This window comes from Tenrec ecaudatus, chromosome 18 (genome assembly GCF_050624435.1).
Source record: "Tenrec ecaudatus isolate mTenEca1 chromosome 18, mTenEca1.hap1, whole genome shotgun sequence".
In the NCBI taxonomy this organism is placed as follows: Eukaryota; Metazoa; Chordata; class Mammalia; order Afrosoricida; family Tenrecidae; genus Tenrec; species Tenrec ecaudatus.
In genome coordinates this window covers 23,448,152-23,472,872 of record NC_134547.1, presented here as the reverse complement: position 1 = coordinate 23,472,872, position 24,721 = coordinate 23,448,152, and the positions used below count along the sequence as shown (strand labels likewise).

At 42.0% G+C, this 24,721-nt stretch overlaps 1 protein-coding gene across 3 annotated transcripts in view; it reads left to right on the top strand.

The window, feature by feature from the left end:
* The window catches only part of GARRE1 (granule associated Rac and RHOG effector 1), a 104,322-nt gene that overhangs the window by 23,510 nt on the left and 56,091 nt on the right, over window positions 1-24,721 (top strand). For 2 of the 3 annotated variants that reach the window (XM_075537654.1, XM_075537652.1), the window contains exons 2-3: window positions 61-115; window positions 23,071-24,344. In XM_075537654.1, coding sequence (XP_075393769.1) covers window positions 23,853-24,344 — 492 coding nt within the window. In that variant the 5' untranslated portion in view covers window positions 61-115; window positions 23,071-23,852. The remainder of the gene's footprint in view (window positions 1-60; window positions 116-23,070; window positions 24,345-24,721) is intronic. The other variant, XM_075537653.1, reaches the window with a different exon arrangement.

Genomic DNA, 24,721 nt, shown 5'->3' with positions numbered 1-24,721 from the left:
ATATGTATAAACTCATATAGCTCAATAACAGTAGGTACTGTTATTATCCCTATTTTACAGATGGTGAAACTGAGGCACAGAGAGGTTAAAGAACTTGTCCAAGGTAACATAGCTGGTAAGTGGCAGAGCCAGGATCGAACGCAAGATCACTTTTAGCCCTCAAGATCACTCTTTTATTGCATTATCCTGTCTCTTCAAAGGAAAATGCTTTAGGAGATTTTCTTAGGATGGCCACTTTGCAAATCATAAGAACATCTTTTAATACTTAAATGTTTTGTGCTTTCTAGCATGTTATTTGTTATCGTTTGACATAGAAATTGCTGATGTCTGATCACACAAGGAGCCCTGGTGGCACAGTGGTTATAAATTGGGCTGTTAGCCACAAGGTCAGCAGTTTGAAACCACCAGCCTCTCCATGGAAGGATCAGGCTTTCTATTCCTGTAAAGAGTTATAGTTCAGAAACTCACAGGGGAAGTTCTAACCCTGCCCAATAGGGTCACTATGAATCAGCATTGACTGAGTGAGAGTGAGTTTGGTGTTTTGTTGTTGTTAGATCACAGAAAAGAGCCCTGGTGGTACTGTGGGTGAAACATTGTCCTGCTAACCAAAACGACTGGTTCAAGCTCATCATTCTCTCCTTGAGAGAAACATGGCGGTGAGCCTCTTTACAGAATCACAGTCTTGGAACCCTATGGAGCAGGTCTACTCTGTCTCATGGGGGCCTATGGGTCAGAGGAAATGCAAAGGCAGTTGGGTTGGAGCTTGGTTACAGAAAGGAATGTTTTATATGATGTTATCAGGTCTGAGTTGTTATACTCTTTGGGAACATTTGCAAATAATTGTCTTGATAATATGTTACTTTTCTACCAACTAGCCTTTTGTTTTGTTTGACAATTTTAGGCAGCTTTAAAACTTACGAATACCTACATCTTACAAGTTTCAATGGCAGCTGACTTTTGAGGTCTTTAAGAATGCATATTTATTTCTATGTATGATGAATAGTGGATTCTTATTTTAAATTTTGAATCATTTTATTGGGAACTCTTACAGGTCTTTTTAAATCTTTTTCTTACAACTCTTAAAACAATCCATACATCAGTTGTATCAAGCACATTTGTACATATGTTGCCATCATCATTTCTAAAACATTTTCTTTCTACTTGAGTCCTTGGTATCAGCTCCTCTTTTTTCCTCCTTCCTCCCCCACCTCCCACCCTTCTGAACCCTTGATAATTTATACATTGTTTTTGTCATATTTTACATCATCTGCTGTCTCCTTTCACCCATGTTTAAATATTGGATTCTTAAATGGTGAATATTCACCAGTGAAAATTCTTAAGGAAATACAGAAATGTCCTTAAATGGACTCAATATATTTTTAGATCTTAGGCAGATAAATACAGAGGGGAAAGTATTAGAAAAGTTAAGACAAGCATTGAAGAGAATAATGTTTTATTGTAAAAAATTAGTAAAGGGGATATATTCAAGTACTTTTTTCATTTTACATTTTTTTCTTGTAAAAATTTTCAAGCTTATATAACAGTTGAATATACTACTGTGTACTCATACCTGGCTTCTTACTGTTGATAGCCAGAGGATCTTAAGATCAACATGATGAAAATGGTTCCATAAATAGTTGTTACTACTTGTTCAATATAAAAGGTTTAAAATTTGAAAAAGAAGTTTTTTGTTGAGAATATGTATAGCAAAACATAAACCAATTCAACTGTTTGTATTCGTACAGTAACATTGGATAGATTCAAATAGTGCAAACATACTTATCTTCCTTTTCTGTGTTGTTCCTCCCCATTAACACAAAATCTTACTGCCCCAGTCTCTGCTTCAAATTTCCTAGTGTGTGTTGTCAGTTTGAGCTCATTCTTAAAAGAGCATAATGCAGTTACCATAACCTTCTGAGCTGAGCTCACTGCCTTGAATTGAACTGGTCTACTAAATAACCTCTGAAGCTACTGTTTGTAATTTTGACCTATTTTGTATTTTGACCTTTTTTTTTTTTTTGAGACTTGGCAATTTTGACCTATTTTTGAAGGAACCTTAATGAGACCAAGACAAGTGTATTATTGAGAAAAATTGTTTGCAGCCATTTGTCGATTGTTGAGACATTTTAAAACAGGTTTTATTTGAAATAGACCCATGCATACATGGATTGGGTGGATGGGTGGGGGAATCATAATGTTTTGCGTATTTTTTTCTTGATGAAATCTCATCTGAAGTTGATGAGTGAAATCATATTGCCCTCAAAATCAATGCAGTTTGCTTTTGAAGAGAGCAGAGATCAACACAAGTATACCAAACCTGGTATAAGACTTAGTACAGACCAGGTTCTAACTTTTTAAGGGGCTCATTTGTTCTCTCTGCCTGGAGAAATGCCCCAGACTCAACTATAGGAGTTAAGTTGTCCTCTTAGGTATAAGCCTGACACATACAGACCTTTCTTTGAATTGTCCTGCCAGCCTTATGTGATCAGGTGAGGTGTTCTCTTTCAAGATTCTTTTGTGTGTGTCCGAATTCATATGTGGTAGAATATCGACTGAGCTTTTTATCCCTATAGTTAGTGGCATTAACTACATTAGTGATGTTATTTAACTACCACTACCATCCATTCCAAATATCTCCACTCTAAACAGAAGTTCAGTGTCCCCTAAGCAGTGAGTCCTGCCCCCCCTCCCTTACCCTTGCTAATCACTAATAAACTTTGTACACACTTGCTATGGTGAAATGAGTTCTTTTATGTGGCCTTTTGCCTTAGTTCTTTGGAAAAACAACTTGAGAGATGCCCCCTGGTCCCCGCCCCCACAAGCCCTAAGGAGTTACTTTTGGCCTAGTTTTCTACTCTAGAGGGTTTGTTATGTTTCCTGAATAAGCTGTAAGTAAGTAACTTGCTTTGATGACTTTTGATCTGGCCTCCACAGTGATTGGTATGGACCTTGCAAGGATTGGTCAGTGTAATCATGCAATGACTGTGCAAATTGTCCAGCTTAGTATAGAAAGAATGGTGAGGATGGCATCTGACCTCCCCTGACTTCACAAGGAGGAAGGAAAATCAAACTTAAAATCAGTCCAAGGCCATTTCCTATGAGACATGGGTCAGACAAGCCTCTACCCTCCAACCTTTGTACTAGTTCTAAGACCAACTGTTTCTCCTAAGTACCCTCTGCTTAACTATGTGTGATAATGTATTGCAGTGGCCACACAGATACTCAGGATTATAAGCTTTACTAGAGAAACTTAACAGGTTACAGTTCAGGATCAAAAATGGTCAGATACATTTATTTGGCCAGGACAGCCTCTTGTCTACTAAGTTTGCAGGCAGGCCTCGCTCTCTGGCTCTTCTTTTAACATTGCCAAAAAATGCCTAGAGGACACTTCATTCAGGCATAGAGATCCCCTCTGTAGCTCTGGGCCAGCAAACCTATTTTACCCAGTTATGTGCCTGGAGGCACCCTACTCCACAGCGGGCCGAGAGAGCTACTACTCGCTTTCACTCTGGCTCTTGGTTCTGCTCCTCCGCGGCCACTGCTTGTCTCCACTTCTCGTCGCAGCTGTCTGTCCCTGGACGAAGGAGATTAAATGCACAGGAATCGCGGTGCCCAAAGGACACGCTCTACTCCTGGCTGTTCTTTCTTAATGATTGTGAGATAGTCCCCCTTCCTTGCTTCTGAGGATGGCTCATTTTATATCAAGTAAGATGGCAGAATTAACTAGATTTCTTATTAGAGTTACCAATGTTACCAGTCATAATTTGTTAACACTCACTCACAATTTAGCCATATAATCCTATCAGCGTATCTTTCTCTACCTTTCCTGAACCATCAGGAAATGAGGGAATACACCATATCTGCATGGTCTTGCTTTGTTGTTTATTGGGAGTTACAAAGGTTATGGCTAGAAGAGCCTTATTAAGTTCTCCATTGGATTTGTGACCCTACTGGGAGGAGGGACAAAGCCTTGAAATTGACAGGGAGTTGTGTATATATGCAACCAACCCCAGATGTTTTTCAGACAGAATCATGAGGAACAGCAGAAGGAAGAGAGAGGAAAGAGGAGGCAAGAAGCACTCTAGAAGAGCTGTAGTGCGGGTCAAGGGCTAAGACACTGAATACAGTCAGAGACCCAGAAGGGACACAAAAGCAAGCCAGAGAGAGGCAACAGGTCTGGAAAGAGTGAGAGACAGTGATGGAGAAACAGCAGCAGTAGGACCAGGAGACCAGACGGAGAGTGCACTGAGCTTCCTGGCCCATGGCTTAGGAAAGCTCTGCTTCTGCCCTAGAAGGCTTGCTGCCAGAGTAGTGTGTGTGTCTCTGGACACTTTTCAAAGAGCTGAAAGATTTGCAGCACTTACTTGAACACAATAGCGACCGTGGGGCCCGTGGACCCTAGAGGCTGAGCACCAGAGAGAAGTATGTCTGCGGGCACTGCTGAGAGGAGGCTGTTTTCACTGAAAGACTGTATGCTGTCGTTTCTAACCCCGGATTGCCAATGCTGACTTTTCTAATAAACCCCATAATTATTAATATTGTCGGTGTGGCCATTGCAACGCATTATTGAGTCCAGCAGTGTTGCGGGTGGGGTCGTTAGTGGCAGTAAAAAGGTTGGAGGGCAGAACCGTGTCTATGTGACCTCTGCCTTGTAAGAACCGACTCAATAGTAAAGATTTTGATTCTCCGTTTTCCTCCTGAAGTTAGAGGCCAGACACTCCCACCCATTCTTACAAATACCCTTTATTAGAGTTTTGTTTCTGTGCGCGCGTTTTGTTATTTTTCATTTTTTTAATTATGACTAAATTGCTTTCTACTGTCTTTTCCAGAACTGCCATGAGTATTTTTTGTAGAATGGGCACATGTCTGAGCATATTTTACTTTAACACTCATGGCTAGTGGACAGCTTCTCTGGATACATGGTATTCTTGGTTAAGAGTTGTTTTTTATTGTTCTTTTTCTTTTTTTAATCATTTTATTGGGGGCTCTTACAGCTCTTATCACAATCCATCCATACATCCATTGTGTCAAGCACATTTGTACATTTGTTGCCATCATCATTTTCAAAACATTTTCTTTCTACTTGAGCTCTTGGTGTCAGCTCATTTTTCCCTCCCTCCCTCATAAACCCTTGATAATTTATAAATTGTTATTATTTTTTTCATGTCTACACTGGCCAATGTCTCCCTTCACTCACTTTTCTGTTGTCTGTCCCCTAGGGAGGGGGTTATATGTAGATCATTGTGATCAGTTCCACCATTCTTCCCTACCTTCCCCTTCCCCTCCAGGTATCACTACTCTCATTATTGGTCCTGAGAAGTTTATCTGTCCTGGATTCCCTGTGTTCCCAGCTCTTATCTGTACATGCTCTAGTCTAGCCAGATTTGTAAGGTAGACTTGGAATCATGATAGTGGGGGAGAGGAAGCATTAAAGAACTAGAGGAAAGTGGTATGTTTCATCAGTGCTATACTGCACCCTGGCTGGCTTGTTTCTTCCTTGTGATCCTTCTGTAAGGGGATTTACAATTGTCTGTAGATGGGCCTTGGTCTCCACTCCACACTCCCCCTCATTCACATTGATAAGATTTGTGTGTGGGGGGGGGGTGTGCTGGGTCTTTGATACCTAATCCTCTCGACACCTCATGATCGCACAGGCTGATGTGCTGCTTCTATGTGGACTTTGTTGCTTCTCATCTAGATGGCCACTTGTTTATCTTCAAGCCTTTAAGACCCAAAATGCTATATCTTTTGATAGCCGGGCGCCATCAGCTTTCTTCACCATATTTGCTTATGCACCCATTTTGTCTTTAACGATCTTTTTGGGAAGGTAAGCATCATGGAATGCCAGCTTATTAGAACAAAGTATTCTTGTGTTGAGGGAGTACTTGAGTAGAGAGAGGCCCAAATTCCTTCTGTTACCTTAATATTTAACATATAAATATGTGTACATAGATCTATTTCCCTATCATTATGTATAAATGTATTTACACATGTACAAGCCTGTATTTAGACCTCTATAAATGTCCTTTGCCTCCTAGTTCTTTCCTCTATTTCCTTTTACTTTCCTCTTGTCCCACTATCATGCTCAGCCTTCATTTGGGTTTCAGTAATTCCTCTCAATTACATTACCTTGATCACGCCCTACCAGGCCTCCTAAACCATCCTTGCCAATGATCTTGGATCACTAGTTCCCTTGTCCCTGGGTTTGTTCACACCCACTTACTTCCCCCCACTTCCCCTTCCCCTGTGTCTCCCCCCTTCCCTCCCCTCAACCATCAGGCCCGTAGTTTTCTCTGTAGTTTTCTCCTTAGGATTGTTTATCTCTTCTGTCTTATCTAGATAGACATGCAGAGACAATATAAGCACAAAAACAAGACAGCAAAAAAAGCAAAACAATAACAACAGCAACAACAAAAAACAAGGACAAAAAAGGGAAAAGCCTATAAATTGTTCCAGGTCTGTTTGTTGACCTTTAGGAATGTTTTCAGGTAGAGTCTGATGGGGTGCCCCGCCCTGGTCCCAAAGTATTCCCTGGGGACTTCATTGCTCTGCTCCCCTTGCTCCTCTGTTGTGTGCATGCCCTTAGCGTTTCACCCCAGTGTGGTCAAATCACCCCAGTGATTAGGCACAATTCCCACACTGTGCCTCCATTGTTTCCCTCGTAGCACTATGGGTCAGTGAAGGACATCTTGTCTCGTCGTGGCCGGCCCTATGGACCTCTCTGCATTGGCTGCTCTGAGCAGGAATATTGTCTTTGGGGCTTGGTGAACCGTGGACCAGGATGTATTCCATTCTCTCTCCTTCCCTCTTCATTTGCTCCTATGTGCTCTGACCAGACACACCCCTGTAGCTTCAGTGCTGCTCTCTGAAGTGAATTCTTCTGGGGGTAGAGGGGGTATCCACATAGTTGGGATTGGGGCTGGCCCCATTCTCTTTCAGCACTTTAAATAACTTTAAATTTATCATTCTAATGCTTTCTGGTCTGCAGTGTTTCTGAGGGAGAAGAAAAGCACTCATATTCTGTGTGACTTTATGCTTCTTTCTCACTGCTTTCTGGATTTTCTACTTATTTATCTGTACTTTTTGAGAGATTAACCATACTTCTCAGTGTAGTTTTGAAGTTTATCCTCTTGAGCTTTTCAGCTTTGTAGCTAGCTTCGTGTCCTTTGTCATAGAGGGGGTAATTTCTGTCCCTATCCCTTAAAATATTCTTTCTACCCCTTTCTCTCATTCTTTCTGGAATCCCCATGATGCATTTTAGGCCTCATTTTGTTGTCTCATGATTACATTAAATTGTGTTCATTCTTCTTGCTCTTCATCCTCTGTAATTTTGACTATTTCATCCTCTAATTAACTGATTTTTGCCTGATTAAATCTCTCGTTATACTTTTTATGTTTCTCATTATTGTTACTATTGTCCCTTCAGTTCCAATCTTTCTTTTTCTGTTTTTTTCTCTCTCTCTTTTTTTTTTTTTTTAGAGAGAGAGAGAGAGAGAGACTGAGGAACTGGAGAGCTAAGGTAGCTAATCCACCCAACTAGTAGGCTTTATTGATACCAAGAGGAAAAGTTGCCCTCGTAAACCATCTCTGGGCTTATTAGTTATTTAAATCAGCCCCAGGGCTGGCTGGCTGGACAGACCCACGCTGCAGGCACGTCTGTCGGCCCCTGAAGGTGAGTGGCTGGCATCTGAGCATTGACCCGCGGACCCCCTCTGGGTGCTGGGCTCCGACGGAGGCAGGCGCAGTGAGCTGAGGTGAGCCACTTGACAGGGGTGCCGATGTCGGGCCAGGCACGCTTAGCTCCGTCACCTAGCTCCGGTCTGGGGGGGCATCCAACTTTGGAAGTGGACAGGCCGCCACCAACCTTGAGGGTGAGGGTGTGGATGAGTAGGACAGGCTGCAACAAGCGCCAGGGCTCAGCTGGCGGGTCAGCGCAGCTCCACTTCCAGTGGCCTGGCACTTGCCACCAGCTGCGGCCAGGACGCGGGACGCCAGTGGGGGCCGTGAGCCCGCACTTGGCGGGGGTGGTCCCCCTGTTTTTTTCTCTTAACACTTCATTCTTTTCATTGCTCCATCTTTTCACTTTTTTTTTATTGCTCCGTCTTCCACAGATGTTTTTTCAGCCTCATGTACATCTGGAAAGCCTCATCATTTATGGAAAGAGAGAGGCTAGCACTCTTCAGAGGACTATGGAGAGGCCTGTCTTGTTGGTTTCAGAGTCTAGTGGTACCGTGGTGATTGGGGTTGGAGAGGACAGTCTCCGTTTAGGTGACCACCTTCCTGGCTTTACTGTAGGGCTCCTTCTATAGGAGCTATATAAATCAGTAGTTGACAGTTATCAAATGGGTCAGGGGTTGTCGTGCTCTGAATGGACCTTTAGGGAGCCCTGCCTTGTTGCTCACAAAACGGTGTTGTAATATGTTGGCTGTGAATGTAGCCTCCACTCAAGATGCTGCCTTTGTAGCACATGGCAGCATCTGTCTCAGTAGCCTTCATGTTGATCACAAGGGGGAATAGACAGACCCAAACTAACATCCAAAGAGGTCTGGTTTCAGAGGCCCAAGCCATGAGGTACACAGGGGAGGCCAGGAGAATACCAACTATGGGAGATAGACTCAGGCACCTTCTGCAGCAGCGTCAACCACCTGGCAACCAACAGTAAATGCATGTCATGTTCTGATTGGACCCCCCTGGAGATCTGCCTTGTTGCTTGCAGCCCCTTGTGATTTGTTAAGTGCGAGTACAGTCTTGACTTAAGATCCCTGGTTTTTATCACACAGCAGCTTCAGTCAGTTGCCCTCAGAACCAACTGCTAAAAGATTATCCCAAATCGACCCTGAGCGTGTTCTATAGCATGATTTTGGGAAGGGTAGGCTATGGAATGAACAGGCTAATTAGGAGAGCAAACTCCTGTAGCTGTACCTCTGCAGCAGTTCACATCAGCCATGCTGTTGACAGAGACCTTCTGAGCGTTGTTGCTTTCATGGTATCCCTTGTATACATTATCTGTAGATGTAGTCTCTGTTCGTGATGTCAGCTTCCTGTGCAGTCACAGCAGCCTCAGTGCTGTCCAGAAGCGGAATACAAAAAAAAAAACAACTCACTGCCACATAGCTGGACAGACCCAAATTGACCACTAGATAGGTCTGTCCTATTGGTTTCTGAAGCCCGAGATATGGGGTACACAGGGATGGAAGTAGCATGTTCAGTTTAGAAACCTAATCCACTGCACAGGCTTTCTGTGGCAATTCACAGCAGCCTTGTTGCTAACACTGTCTGGATGGATAAGGTGCTGACCTGTTCCAAATGGACTCCTGAAGAGGTTGATATTCTTTATTTTGTGAGCCTTGTTGATTTTAGAGCAAACTTTTGGGTCCTTTCTCTTTGTACAATCAGGATGTGGTGGTTAGGTGTGCAGGCACTTGTACCATGGCTGTTCCACCAGTTCATAACAGCCAGTGGTATGAGAAGAGACTGGGAGAGAAAGATAAGTGATTTTCCTACCATGTGCAACGTGTAATTTACTGCTACTTGCTTGTCTACAGTGTGCCACCTCCTTCCTCTGCTTCTTAACTCATAGCCCCTCAAGGCTGAGCACCATTTCCTTGTATTTGATGAAGAGGGTGTATGTTGGGGTGGGTCAGAACAATGGTCTGTTTATACTAGCATCTTCCCAGCTCTGTCAACTATTATATTTTTTCCTTTTTTTTTTTTGATGGCTACAGTTTTGGTTTATTTGTTTTTCAAAATATTCTATTGTATGAGTGTGACACAATTTATGTATCCATTCTATTGCTGATAACTGTTTGAACTGCTTTCTTTTTTTAATCATTTTATTGGGGGCTCATACAGCTCTTACCACAATCCATACTTATATCCATTGTGTCAAACACATCTGTACATATGTTGCCATCATCATTTTATTATTATATTTTTCAGCTCTAGAGTTTCTGTTTGGTTCTTTTAAGTAACTTCTTTTATTGACATCCTTTATTTTGTGAGACATTGTTGTCATTCTTCCTTTAAAGTTTTTAGACATAGTTTTCTCTAGTTCGTTCAGCATATTTGAAATACTTGGTTTAAGATTTGAGTGTAGGATTCCAACATCTCTTTCTTAGCAAGAGTTTCCATTACTTGCTTTTTCCCCCTGTGTATGGCCCATACTTTTTGATTTGCTTTATTTTTTTTTGCACATGTCACAATGTTTGTTATTTTAAAATGGACATTTTAAATAGCATGTGGCAAATTTAGAAACCAGATTGTCTCCACATCAAATTAAGTGAGCTCAAGATCAAATACAGAGCTTTGCAAGTGGTTTCCTTACAGGTCACCAGACAGGTGAAATAATAATTTCATGGCACTGAAGCTAAGAACTATAGCCCCATTCATGTCTCTCTGGTGGCTGCAAGGCTACTGTTCACTGTCAAGGCTACTGTGGAGCTGGAAAGAAGGATCAAATTTAAACACTGCATAGTTTGTTGTTGGTTGTTTTTTTATTTTTGAGATTCAGCTGTTTTCTTGAGTAAATACTTCTGGGATTGTTGCAAGCCTGTTCATTTCTAGAGATGAAAAAATTGATTCTGAATTGGGTGGGAGGGTGCTGTTTCTCATTGCTTTTATTAGGGAGAGAATGTTTTAGTGTGCGTCTTGGACTATTTACACCCTGAATTAGTCATGCAAGCACATATATTTCAGAGTAGTATGGTACACATACTTTTGGCCCCACTGGTGTTACTGTAAGGAAGAAAAGATACTTGATTGAGACTAACTTCTTAGGAGTCTCTGCTCGCGCTCTCTCTCTCTCTCTCTCTCGCTCGCTCGCTCGCTCTGGATTTCCTTTTTAAAAATATCATTTTATTGGGGGCTATTACAGCTCTTATCACAATCCATACATACATCTATTGTGTCAAACACATTTGTACATTTGTTGCCGTCATCATTCTCAAAATATTTGCTTTCTACTTGAGTCCTTGGTATCAGCTCATTCCCCCTCCCCCTTCTCCCCCAACCTCCCTCCCTTATGAACCCTTGATAATTAAAAACATTTTGTTTTCATGTCTTACACCTACCACTGTCTCCCTTCACTCACTTTTCTGTTGTCCGTCCCCCTGGGAGGGAGTTATATGTAGATCATTGTGATTGGGTCCCCCTTTCTGCCCCCACCTTACTCTTACCCTCCTGGTATCTCTATTCTCATTATTGGTCCTGAGGGGTTTATCTGCCCTGGATTCCCTGTGTTTCCAGCTCTTTGTACCAGTTTACATGTTCTGGTCTAACCAAATTTGTAAAGTAGAATTGGGGTCATGATAATGGGTGGGGAGGAAACAATAAAGATCTAGAGCAAAGTTGTTGTATGTTTCATTGGTGCTATACTGCACCCTGACTGGCTCGTCTCTTCCTTGTGACCCTTCTGTGAGGGGATGTCCTATGATGTCTACAGATGGGCTTTGGGTCTCCTCGACTCCATACTCCCTCTCATTCACATTGATATACTTTTTCTGTTCTGGGTTTTGATGCCTGATACCTGAATCCATCAACACCTCATGATCACACAGGCTGGTTTGCTTCTTCCATGTGGGCTTTGTTGCTTCTCAGCTAGATGGCCGCTTTTTATCTTCACGCCTTTAAGACCCCAGATGTTAATCTTTTGGTAACTGGGCACCCTCAGCTTTCTTCACATTTTCTTATGCACCCATTTTGTCTTCAGCGATCTGTCGGGAAGGTGAGCATCACAGAATGCCTTCTTTATTATAACAAAGTGCTCTTGCATTGAGGGATACTTCTGGCTGTTCCTGTCACTTGGAATGAAAGTTTGTTTCCTTACCCAAACTGACATATGCTTCCCTCCTTTCTTTGCCTTCAAGCCTTTGCCCCTTCATTTGCTTCTTTACTTAAACATAATATAGGAAAATTCCCAGATTATAGTAATAGTACTTGATGAATCAGTCTTATGTAAACATACCTAGATAATGGCCAACCAGATCAGCCAGTGACCACCCACAACTGAAGGTCCACCGCAATCATGGGTCATTCTAGAGTAGTGTATTAGACCTTTGTTCATTTGTTCTAAATAGCAGCTCTATCACCAGTAGCATTTTTTTCCTTTCTTTTTGAAAAATTATTGAAATTTACCTTACATACCATAAATTCACCATTTGAAGTGCTATAATTAAGAGGGTTCTAGTAGATTCCCTGAGTTATGTGGCTATCATCACTAATTGTAGAATATTTTCAACACCCCCAAAAGAACCCCTGAGCTCTTTCTTAGTAGTCATCCTACATTTCACTCGTGCCCCAGCCCCTAGAAAACACTAATCTTTCTGTTTATAAGTTTGCTTTATTGGACAGTTCATAACAATGGACTTACTGAGGGCATGCCCAAAGAAACCCAGAATTGCGCTGAACAGAGCGGAGCTTTTATATATAGTATGCATTTTTCCCACTAGGCAAGCATTGAGCAACTCTGAGTGCACCCAGTGGCATCGCCTGGGAAGGTTCTCTCTGGTCGCAGTGAATTTTTTTAATTTAATAAATCATTTTATTGGGGCTCATACAAATCATCACAATCCATACATACATCAATTGAGTAAAGCACCTTTATAGATTCGTTACCCTCGTCATTCTCAAAATTCCCCTTCTACTTGGGTTCCTGGAATCAGCTCATTTCCCTATTTTTTCCCTCCCCCTCCCTCCCCGCTCCCCCCTCCCATATGAACCCTTAATAGTTTATAAATTATTATTTTATCTTATCTTACACTGCCCGACGTCTCCCCTTACCCACCTTCCCGTTGCCCATCCCTCAGAGAGGAGGTTACATGTAGATCCCCGAGATCGGTTCTCCCTTTCTACACCCCCTTCCCTCCCGGTGTCGCCACTCTCACCGCTGGTCCTAAGGGGTTCATCCATCCTAGATTCCCTGTGTTTCCAGATCCCTACTGCACCGCTGTGCATCCTCTGGTCTAACCAGGTCTGCAAGGCAGAATTGTGATCATGATAATGGGGGTGGGGGGGGAGCGTTCAAGAACTAGAGGAAGTTTTTTGAGTTTCATTGTTGCTACACTGAACCCTGAGTGACTCATCTCCTCCCCACTACTCCTCTGCAAGGGATGTCCAGCTGTCTACAGATGGGCATTGGGTCCCCATCACGCACTCCCCTCATTCACGGTGATGTGATTCACACACACCCTGCCACCTTTGTTGTTTGAAACCTGGTCCCCTCGGCCCTTCATGATCACACATGTTGGTGTGCTGCTTCCATGTGGGCTTTGTTGCTTCGGGCTAGATGGCCGCTTGTTTACTTTCAAGCCTTTAAGTCCCTGGATGCTGTATCTCTCAATAGCCGGACACCATCAGCCTTCTTCACCACACTTGCTTATGCACACATTCATCTTCAGCGTTTATGTGAGGAAGGTGATCACACAATGATGGTTTTTGTTCCTTGGTGTCTGCTACCTGATCCGTTAAACACCTTGTATTCACTTAGACTGTGTGCTTCTTCTCTGTGGGCTTTGTTGTTTCCGAGCTAGATGGCAGCTTGTTTGCCTTCAAGCCTTTAAGACCCCAGATGCTATATCTTTTGACAGTTGGGCACCATCAGCTTTCTTCACCACGTTTGCTTATACACACGTCTGTCTTCAGTGATCATGTTGGGAAGGTGGGTATCATGGAATGACCACTTAGCTGGGCAAGGTGCTATTGTATTGAGGGAGTGTGCACGAGGAAGCCCAATGTCCACCTGGTCACGGTGAATTTTTAAATTTTTTTCATGAAAGCAGTTTCACTCGAACCTCATTTTTTTGTGATGACTGATTTAAGAGACCAGCATGCATCTGGTCTTTTGTTTTCTGCTCTGGGGAATACCTGTAAAAACTGTTGAACACAGTTTACAAGGACAGTGCTATGGGAAAAACTCAAATGTACAAATGGTTTTCTCGTTTCAAAAAAGGTGAAATGTCAGTTGATGACAAACCTCCTCTGGACATCTGTCAACCTATAGTGCATTTGGAGTTAATTCCACCAGGTCAGACTATTAATCAAGCTTTCTATTTAGAAAAGGTTGTGTAACAGTGTGTGACCCAAAAGGCCTGATTTGTGGTAGATGGGGGACTAGTTTTGCTACCACAGCAATGCACCTGCTCACACAGCCATTTCGGTGAGCCAGTTTTTGGCAACAAACAGCATGCTTTTCCTCTCTTACCACATGCGCCTTACTCACCTGAACTCACTCTCTGTGAATTATTTTTGTTTCTGGGAACGAAGAGGCACATGACAGCAATTTGACTATGTAGAAGAGGTAAAGGAAAAAAGCGAGGGAGATGCTATCAGTTCTCCAGACATAGGAATTTGAAAAATGTTTCCATCGCAGATTTGACCAACGTATTAAGTGTAATGGAGCGTATTAAGTGTAATGGAGCGTACTTTGAAAGTGATAAGGTTGTTTGTAAACAAGTTTAAATACATTTGGGGGGTTGCATTCTGGGTTTTTAGGGGGGCATACCCCCTAGTATGTAATACATGACTCTTTAATTTTTAACTTCTTTTACTTAGCATAATATATTCAAGGTTCATACATGCTATGTTCCTTCTCATCGATTAATGATATTCCATTTTGTAAATATCATGAGGATAGGGGGGATGGTGGGGACAGGGAGGGAGGGCAGAGGGATAAAGGGGTTAACCCATCACAAGGTTGGCTATATAGCTTACCCCCCAGGGGGACAAATAACAGAAATGTGGGTGAAGGGAGACAACTGACAGTATAAGACATGAAATAACAATAATATATAATTGATCAAAGATTCATGAGGGTGGGAGGCAAAAAGAGAGGATGTGATACCAAGGGCTCAAGTAGAAAATGTTTTAGCTATGAGCCCCCCAATAAAATGATTTTTTTTTAAAAAGCTGTAGGAGCCCCCAAATAAAATGATTTTTAAAATTCTAATGATAAAAATTATAAATAATAATAAATTTTTTAAAAAGAAAAGAAAGTGTTTTGGAAATGTTGATGGCAACATATGTATAAGTGTGCTTAATAAAATTGAATGGATTGTCATAAAGTTTGTAAGAGCTCTCCCAATAAAATTATTTTAAAAAGCGAAAACTCTTTTACAACCTGCAATATTCAGATGACACAGCCTTGTTTCCTGAAAGTAAAGAGGGCTTGAAGCACTTACTGATTAAGATAAAAACTACAGCCTTCAATAGGAACTACACCTCAACATGGAGAAAACAGCAGCACTCACAACTGGATGAATAAACATCATACTGAATGAAGAAAGTATTGAATATTGCCGAGACTTTCCACAGTCAACACCATGGAAGCAGCAGTAAAGAAATCAAGTGACATATTGCGTTGAGCAAACCTGCAAAAGACCTCTTTAGAGTGTCATAAAAGCAAAGATGTCACTTTGAGGACTAAGGTACATCTGTCATGTTATCAAGAGCCTGAGAATCTTACGAAAGCCAGGCGACGAGTAAGGAAGACCAAAGAAGAATTGATGCCTTTGAATGATGGTGTTGGCAAAGAATATTGACTACATACCTGGACTGCCAGAGAACAAACAAATCTTGTCTCAAGTAGTACATCCAGAATGCTCCTTAAAAGTGAGACTTTATCTTTTGCATTTCAGATGTGTTGTCAGGAGGGACCAGCTGCTGGAGAAGGGCATCATGCTGGTTTAGAGAGTTAGCAAAAAATAGGAAAACTTTCCATGAGATGGGTTAGCAAAGTAACCACAATGGGCTCAAACAGAGAACCAATTGTGAGGGTGGTACAGGACTGGACAATAGTTTGTTCTGTTGAGTGTGGGGTTACTATGAGTCAGAACTGCCTTGACAACACATAACCACAGAATATATATATATATATATATATATATATATATATATATATATATATATATATATATATATAATTGTTTCAGGAATTTATATAAAGTTAAAAATGATTTTTTAAAATAGATACAGACATGTGGATCTTACTTTACCATCTATGTTCATCTTCCCCCAGTAGAATGGGACAGACATTTTTAAAGCCAAAACCAGTTAGATTACAGTTTGTGTAGGAACTAGGCAACTGCAGCCCTGAACACAAAGTGGTTCCTATGGCTGTTCCCTACTCTGGATATTCACAATGACCTATTCAAAGCCAGAATTTTCCTTCACAGACCACACAGTTTCCACATGAACAGTCTTTCTTTTTCCAGCACTCCCGTTGAGTACTGCTGTTGTACATTAGCATTTGTAAAGCCTCAATGACTATAATGGAACATTTGGGGAGGGATAGATTATTTATTATCATTAATTTGAAAAAAGAACATTTAGGAACAGACGTCTTATAAGCAGTCATATGACGTGGATTCCTGGAAGTTTCTGATTTTTTTTTTTTTTTAAGAATCAAGATGGTCTTGAAAACAGCCAGTACTACTGATCAGTGTGGGTGAATTTACTTGCCAGCTGGGGGAGGTGTTGCTGCACTTCAGGTTATGTTTGTGCCCACAGCACTCAGCTTTTGCTCTTGTACCTGTCTTCCTATCTTTTCTTATCTAATTGCTGTACTACAAAAGAAGTTGTATATTACAGTGTCAAAGTATAACTTGTATAAAAACCTAAGTAAAGAGGAAACTGGCAAGGAAATCCAGTCTGTGAGTTAATCTAGTGTTACTAGAATGGAATCTTTAACATAAATGTATTTGTCTTACAGTTTAGAGGCTTAGGAGTTCAAACTCGGGGTGCCAGTTCCAGGGGGAGGCTTTCTCCCTCTCTGCTGGCTCTGAACGAAGGTCCTTGTCATCAGTCTTGTACTAGTTCTAGTAGTTTTTCAGTGCAGGAACCCTAGGTCCAAAGGGTACATACACTGTGTTCTCAGCTTTTCTTTCTTAGTGGAAGATAGAGGGCCCTTCTGAAACCTGCTGACGTTTCTCCCCTTTGATCTCTTGCAAAATAAAAGATGATTCAGACCCCACCTCAGGAAAACTACCCTTATCCTTGACTTGTAAAGGTATTGCAGCCCATCCAATTCCTTACATCATGTCAGAACTAATCACATTAGATCATATTATGGGGATAATTAGACCATTAACCAATATAACCACAAACCACTGAGAATCCATACCCAGCCAAGTTGACACATATTTTGAGGGGACACAGTTTGATCCATAACATTCTACTCTTGACCCTGCCCCTTCATTCATGTCCTTGCCACATGTGAAACATATTTATCCCATAATATCATCCCAGAAGTCTTAACTCCAACTATAAAATCTTAGGGCTAAATTCCTCTTTATCTGTGAAATCTGGAATACAGGTTCTTTGTTTCCAAAGTATAGTGCTAGAACAGACACACCATAGACATTTCCATTACAAATGGAAGAAATTGGAAGGAAGCATGAAGAACATAAAAGCCTGAGCAGTTTAACTCTCAAGGCTTGACAAGAATCCTCTGTTCTTTAAGACTACCTAGGCTATCGGTTCCCAAGCTTTTTGGCTTGCCCACCCCCTTTTCAGAAAAATAATTAATGAGTGCTACCCGACAATTAAAAAATGTTTGTACTGTGGCCCATAATCTAAGTTAAAATGTAGGTATCAACTTTTGCAGCCTCCCTGGATTTTTCCAGTCCTCCCCAGGCTAGAGGATTATTGCCCACTTTGGGAAATGCTGAAGTTTAAGCAGTGGCCCTGCCTTTTAAACTCTGGGTATTGGCCATGCTCTCTGAATTCTGGGTGAAAAACCCTAGGCCGAGTTTTAACCCTGCCTTCCAGGCCCACTGGAATTGCAACACTATTCCATTGGCTTTGGGCAGCCCCATTCTCTAGTCCATTTGAGTACCCACCCCACCCCCATGACTTTGGGCAGCAGCTCCAGGCCCCATGGGTATCCTGACACTTGTGAATGTCAGCCTCACACTCAAGAACTGTGTTGATGAAGAGCTGACTGTGAAACCTAGAAAGCTTTAGCCCGGCCTTTGAAACTCTTCAACGTGATACCTTTACTTTTTGAACTTATGGCTCTTCTCCAACCATACAGCACTCCTTCCCATGTTTTATGTATCTTCAGCTTCTGATTCCTGGTCCCTTGCCCTCTTAGCCTCTCAGGTCTTTCAAGCTGCTCAGTCTCTGATTTGTTTGGGCTGGTGTTGTACTGATAAATGATTGTGAAAGGCATCCTGATTCTCTAGTGAACCTTGCCCTGAAGGAACTCAGCAAAGCTTCCTGGAGGCAGTCCATGCTGTCAGGGAACCTCCTGCCTGAGGCATTCAGCTGTCTGACGCCTGGGTATATTTCCATGAATTCACCTGACAGCCTCCTGGTTCTGCTACTGCCATTTCTCAGCCACTGCTTCTTGTCTTATTTTTCTTTAGTTTTACAGCTCTCCTTGTTAATTTCTGAGCTCTCACCAGTACTGCCTTTAATGTCCATAGTTCCACCCACCATCTCCCTAAGGCAAACTAGGTTTTCATCTAAGGAAGGTGGTAGCAGTACATTAACATGGAGCTGCCAGAGGCTTAGGCCAGATTCAGAAGAGGATGTGGAACAAGGAGTATCATTGCTGATGTCAGATGGATATTGACTGAAAGCAAAGAATACCAGAAAGATATTTACTTGTGTTTTATTGAGTATGCTAAGGTGTTTGACTATGTGGGCCATAACAAATTATGGATAACCTTGAGAAGAATAGGCTTTCCCATTTAATTATGTTCATACAGAATTTGTACATTAATCAAGAGGCAATTGTGAGAGCAGAGCAAGGGAATACTGTATGGTTTAAAATCAGGAGGTATGCGTCAGGGTTGTATTTTTTCGCCACCGTTAGGCAATTGGTATGCTGAGCAAGTCATTAGAGAAGCTGAATTACATGAAGGGAATGAAGCATCAGGATTGGAGGAAGGCTTATTAACAACCTGTGTTATGCCGATGACAAAACCTAACTTGATGAAAGTGAGGAGAACTTGAAGCACTTGTGGATGAAGATCAAAGGTTGCAGCCATCAGTATGGATTACAAGTCAGTGTCCAGAAGACCAAAATCCTCACAAATGGACTAATAGGTATTATCATGGTAGAAGGAAAAAGATGGAAGTTGTCAAGCATTTCATCTTGCTTGGATCCTCAAACAGTGCATTGCATGGAGTCAATCTGCTAAAGAAGACCTCTTAAAAGTGTTGAAGAGCAAGGATGTCGCTGTGAGGTCTAAGATGGGCAGACTAAACCAGGGCATTTTCATCAACTCATATGCATATGAAAGTTAGACATTGAATAAGAAAGACTGAAGAAGAATTGATGCATTTGGATAATGATGGTGGCAATGAACTTTGAAAGTACCACGGACTGCCAAAAACAAATCTGTCTTGGAAGAAGTATAGCTCCCTAACAGCAGGTTTTCACCATTAGACACCTATTCACTACCCAATTTCCAACAGCTTCCACATTTTAGGTATCTATTAGACACCTAAATTTTGTTTACCTGTAACAAATACTATACGTGGATAGCTCCAATAGAGATTTGTTCTCTTGCAGTTCATCAGTCTAGAAGTCACAATTCAGGGGACCATTTACAGGAGAAGGTCTGCTCATTCTGGTGGCTCCAGGGGAAGGGAGATCACTGTCATCAGCCTTCCCTGGGGTTTAGGAGTTTCCCAGTTCAGGGACTGTCAGTCCAAGGACCTGCACTGCTCACTCCTGATTTTCTTTTGGGGTGTGGCAAGCAGTAGTTCTCTTTAAATTTCTGCTCACTTGTGTAATTTTTTTTTGTAATGTCAAAAGAGTTTGTTAAAATACACCCTAATCCTATGCAACATGCCAGCATGGAGTAGGGAACCAGTGGAGAGGTCTGAGGGGCCAGCCCCAATCCCAACAACTTGGACACCTGCCCTTCCCCCCAGAAGAATTTATTTCAGAGGACAGCACTGAAGCTGCAGCTCAGGGAGGGGAGCATGTTTAATCAGAGCACACGGGAGCAAATGGGGGTAGGGAAGGAAGAGAGTGGAACACATCCTGGTCCACTGAGTCTGGACAATATTCTCAGAGCAGCCAATCCACAGAGACCATATGGCTGGCCCCACTATGAGAGATGATATATCTCACTGACACATAGCCTTACAGGGGACAGCACTGGAGACACAGTGTGGGAATTGCGCCCGGTCTGATCCCACCACACAGAGGCAAAACACTAAGGGTGTGCAACAGAACAGCAAGAGAAACAGAATAATGAAGTCCCCAGGGAATACCAAAAATGGACTTTGGGGCCAGGGCTTGGCACCCCATAAGACTCGACCAGAAAATACTCCTAAAGGCCAACAAACAGTCCTTGAACTAACTACAGGCTTTTCTTTCATTCTTGGTGGTGGTGGTGGTTTTTTGTCATTGGCTTTTAGTTGTTGTTTTTATCTTTTGTTTTATTCCGTCTTGTTTTTGTGCATGTTATTATCTCCTCGGGTCTGTTTAAATAAGATAGGCTGGATAAACAATCTGGAGGAGAAAACAACGGGACCAACAGTTCCAGGGGGACATGGGAGAGAGGGAGGCCGGGGAAAGGAAGTGGTGTTAACAAACCCAGGGACAAGGGAACAACAAGTGATCCAAATTGGTAGTGAGGAGGGTATATGAGGTCTGGTAGGGCGGGATCAAGGGTAATGTAACGGAGAGGAATTACTGAAACCCAAATGAAGGCTGAGCATGATAGTGGGACTAGAGGAAAGTAAAAGGAAATAGAGGAAAGAACTAGGAGGCAAAGGGAATTTATAGAGGTCTAAATAAATGCATGTACATATGTAATTATATATATGAGGATGAGGAACTAGATCTATGTGCATATATTTATAGGTTTAGTATTAAGGTTGCAGATGGACATTGGGCCTCCACTCAAGTATTCCCTCAATGCAATAATGCTTTGTTCTATTAAACTGGCATGCCATGATGCTCACCTTCCCAACACAATCACTGAATACAAAGTGGGTGCATAAGCAAATGTGGTGAAGAAAGCTGATAGAACCTGGATATCAAAAGATATAGCATCTAGGGTCTTAAAGACCCTAGACAAGTGGCCATCTAGCTGAGAAGCAACAAAACCCACATGGAAGAAGCACACCATCCTGTGTGATCATGAGGTGTCCAAGGGATCAGGTATCTGGAATCAAAGAACAAAAAAATTAAATCCTTGTCATGGGGGGAAGTGCAGATTAGGGAGCAACTGGACATCCCTTTACAGAAGGGTCATGGGGAGAAAACGAGCCAGTCAGGGTGCAATATAGTGACGATGATACAATTCTCCTGTAGTTCCTAAATGCTTCCTTCCCCATTCCCCCCCCCCCCCCGAACTATCATGATCCCAGTTCTGCCTTACAAATCTGGCTAGACCAGAGGATGTACAGATAGGAACTAGGAACAGGGAATCCAGGACAGATGATCCCTTCAAAACCAGTGCTGAGAGGCTATACTGGGAGGATGGAGGGAAAGTGGGGTGGAAAGGGGGAACCTATTACAAGGATCTACATGTGACCTCCTCCCTGAGGGATGGACAACAGAAAAGGGGGTGAAGGGAGACGTCGGACAAGGCAAGATATGACAAAATAATTATAAATTATCAAAGGTTCATGAGGGAGGGGAGAGTGGGGAGGTAGGGGGAAAATGAGGAGCTGATGCCAGGGGCTTAAGTAGAGAGCAAATGTTTTGAGAATGATGAGGGCAATGAATGTACAAATGTGCTTTACACAATTGATGTATGTGTGGATTGTGATAAGAGTTGTATGAGCCTCTATGAAATGATTAAAAAATAAATAATAATTTATAAGTTATCAAGGGTTCGTGAGGGGGGAAATGAGGAGCTGATACCAAGGGCTCAAGCAGAAAGCAAATGTTTTGAGAATGATGATGGCAACAAATGTACAAATGTGCTTGACACAGTGGATGTATGTATGAATTCTGATGAGTTGTACGAACCCCCAATATAATGAGTTAAAAAAAAATACAACCTAATCCTATAGATTTCCTCCTGCTTCATGAACATAACCACTGGTAATCCTGCCAAATTAACATCATAGAGATTAGGATTTACAAAATGCAGGATATTTGCATTAGATCATAAAAGTGGAGAGTGAGTCCATAATACTGACAATCATGCCCTAGCCAAGCTGACATATGTTGGAAGCTGCAGTTTGGTCCATAACACCCAGTTATCAGTCTAACCAAGTAGAACTATACATAGATATCATGTAAGGTTAAGCTTAATATATTCTTAATATAGCTTTCACTTAAAAACTCTTACAGTGGTAGAACAGATGATTCCGACAGATGGAAGCGCCACTAATGTAGGTAGTGGAAACTAAAACCAGAAATCTACTTGTACTCAGAGCTAAGAGTTCTGTAGAAGGTCCCAGGGTGAGAGAATTAGCATTTCCAGAGGGGAAATTGTTATGTGGGTCAGAAAGAAAAGAATCTTGTCTGCAAGCCACTTGCCACCCAGCCACCCTGTGCTTCATTTAGCTGGGTATCCTGAACAGGCCCCGTGCTGCCTCGCTTCAAGGCATTTGCCCTGGTAGTCCTTGCAGTTGACGCTGCTCACCAGCTTCTTCCGTAGCTGCCAAAACCTTTTAAAAAGGGCCTGTCCGCATAACAACCTTTTCTTTATTAAAACTCTCCAGGTTTTTTCTGACTGCCCATATCTTTTCCAGAGCCTCCTTCAAGTTTTGTCATCGTCCTGTTTGTCACTGACCATCACCATAATCTGAGTATCCATCTCATCCTCCTACAGAGTTGTGAGCTCTTTGAAGGGCAACCTGGGAAGACCAGGCATGTTTTGATTTGGGCTCCGTTTATGTGTCACTTGTTAACTTCTGTTTTGGAATGTTTGGTGTGGAATTCGTTTTATTTTGCTGAGTTATCGTGCTACAGTTTGAGTTTTCTAGCAGCTATCATTTCATTATTCAACTTAAGCAAAGGGGTCTGATTTTTTTACTTTGTCGTTGTAGTCTCCCTATGTGGGTAAAAGCATTACAAGAGTTAGTCTTCTGGAATTGCTCATTGTCCTGTAGTCTGGCTAACTTTGACTTATTTTTTTTTATTTTTCCTCCCAATAGGAAATGACCTAAAGGCCTTACAAACACATCTGTTCACTTTTGCTTCATATATTAAAGTTGGGAGCCAACCCAGCCTGGAAGCACCTCATCTTAATGCTACAAGGAAACTGCTACCTCAGCAAACAAAAGGAAAGGAGAAGACTTACAATACAAATGTCAATTTTTAAAAAAGTTGTTCTCGTAATACAAAGGCAATTCAAAAAAAATTTTAACTTAAGAAAAAAATATTACTGGTAAATGGATTTGGCAGGCGGGTTCTGTCCGAGTTCTTCAGATTCTTCTCAAGGACTTTGTGCAAAGTAATTCTGAACTGATTTTTAAATTGCTGTTGATCAGCATGTGGGTTTTAGGGTTTTAACTTTTCTGGTCTATTGAAGATACCTTATATTACGTTGCAGTATCTTATTTTACATTTTTTAAAGTTAAGTTATTTTTCTGCCACTGCAAATAGGAGTATCAAAATATTGCAAACAAGTATAGACAATTTTTTCTTGGAAAGTATCTTTTCATTAAGAGTGGAATGCTAGACAGTTCTTATGCAGCATTTTTCTTATACACCTTTATTTTTTGTCAGCGGCCCTGTCTAATGAAAATACTAATTATATAAAACTGTTGTCCTCTTGACGTCCACATTGGATCCCATGGTCCCCTCCCTCATGGAAATGCCTTTTTCAAAACGTAGGCTTGCGGAACTCCACTATTTTTATACCTAACCACAGTTTTGGAAAGAGCCTCAAAAACCCTGACCAACACACAGACCTTGGGACAACTTCTCCACTCGCATGTATTGCTGCAGTGCCCAGGACAGTAAGATGGACTACAAGCGTCGCTTCCTGCTTGGCGGGTCCAAGCAGAAGGTGCAGCAGCACCAGCAGTACCCAATGCCTGAGCTGGGCCGAGCACTGAGTGCTTCCCTGGCATCTACGACCAGCCCCCCCTTGGGCAGTCTGACTGCTGCAGGCAGCTGCCACCATGCCATGTCCCACTCCACGCCCATCGCCGATATCCAGCAGGGCATCTCCAAATATCTGGATGCCCTCAATGTCTTCTGCCGTGCCAGTACTTTCCTCACGGACCTCTTCAGCACTGTGTTCAGGAACTCACACTACTCCAAGGCAGCCATGCAGCTTAAAGACGTCCAGGAACACGTCATGGAAGCAGCCAGTCGGCTGACTTCAGCCATAAAGCCTGAGATTGCCAAGATGTTGATGGAACTTAGTGCTGGTGCTGCAAACTTTACAGATCAGAAGGAGTTCAGTGTCCAGGATATTGAGGTAGAGTATCTTCTGTGCCTTAATTTGCATAGCAGGGTATGAGGTAAGTGGGAATGTTGTTTCAGTTTTCTTGAATGGAGTAATAGTGATCTTTGTTATCTTTCTGCTGATACTCTCTCCTGTAAAACTGGCTCTACCTGGGTCTGGATTCCTTTCATTTAAAATTAAGTAGGTTAAAAGATTATTAGATAAAAGCAAACAAAACATCTAGTATTTTTTTAATCATTTCATTGGGGGCTGGTACAATTCTTATCACAATCCATACATACATCCATTGTGTCAAGCACATTTGTACATTTGTTGCCATCATCATTCTCAAAACATTTGCTTTCTACTTGAGCCCTTAATATCAGCTCCTTAATTTTCCCCTTCCCTCC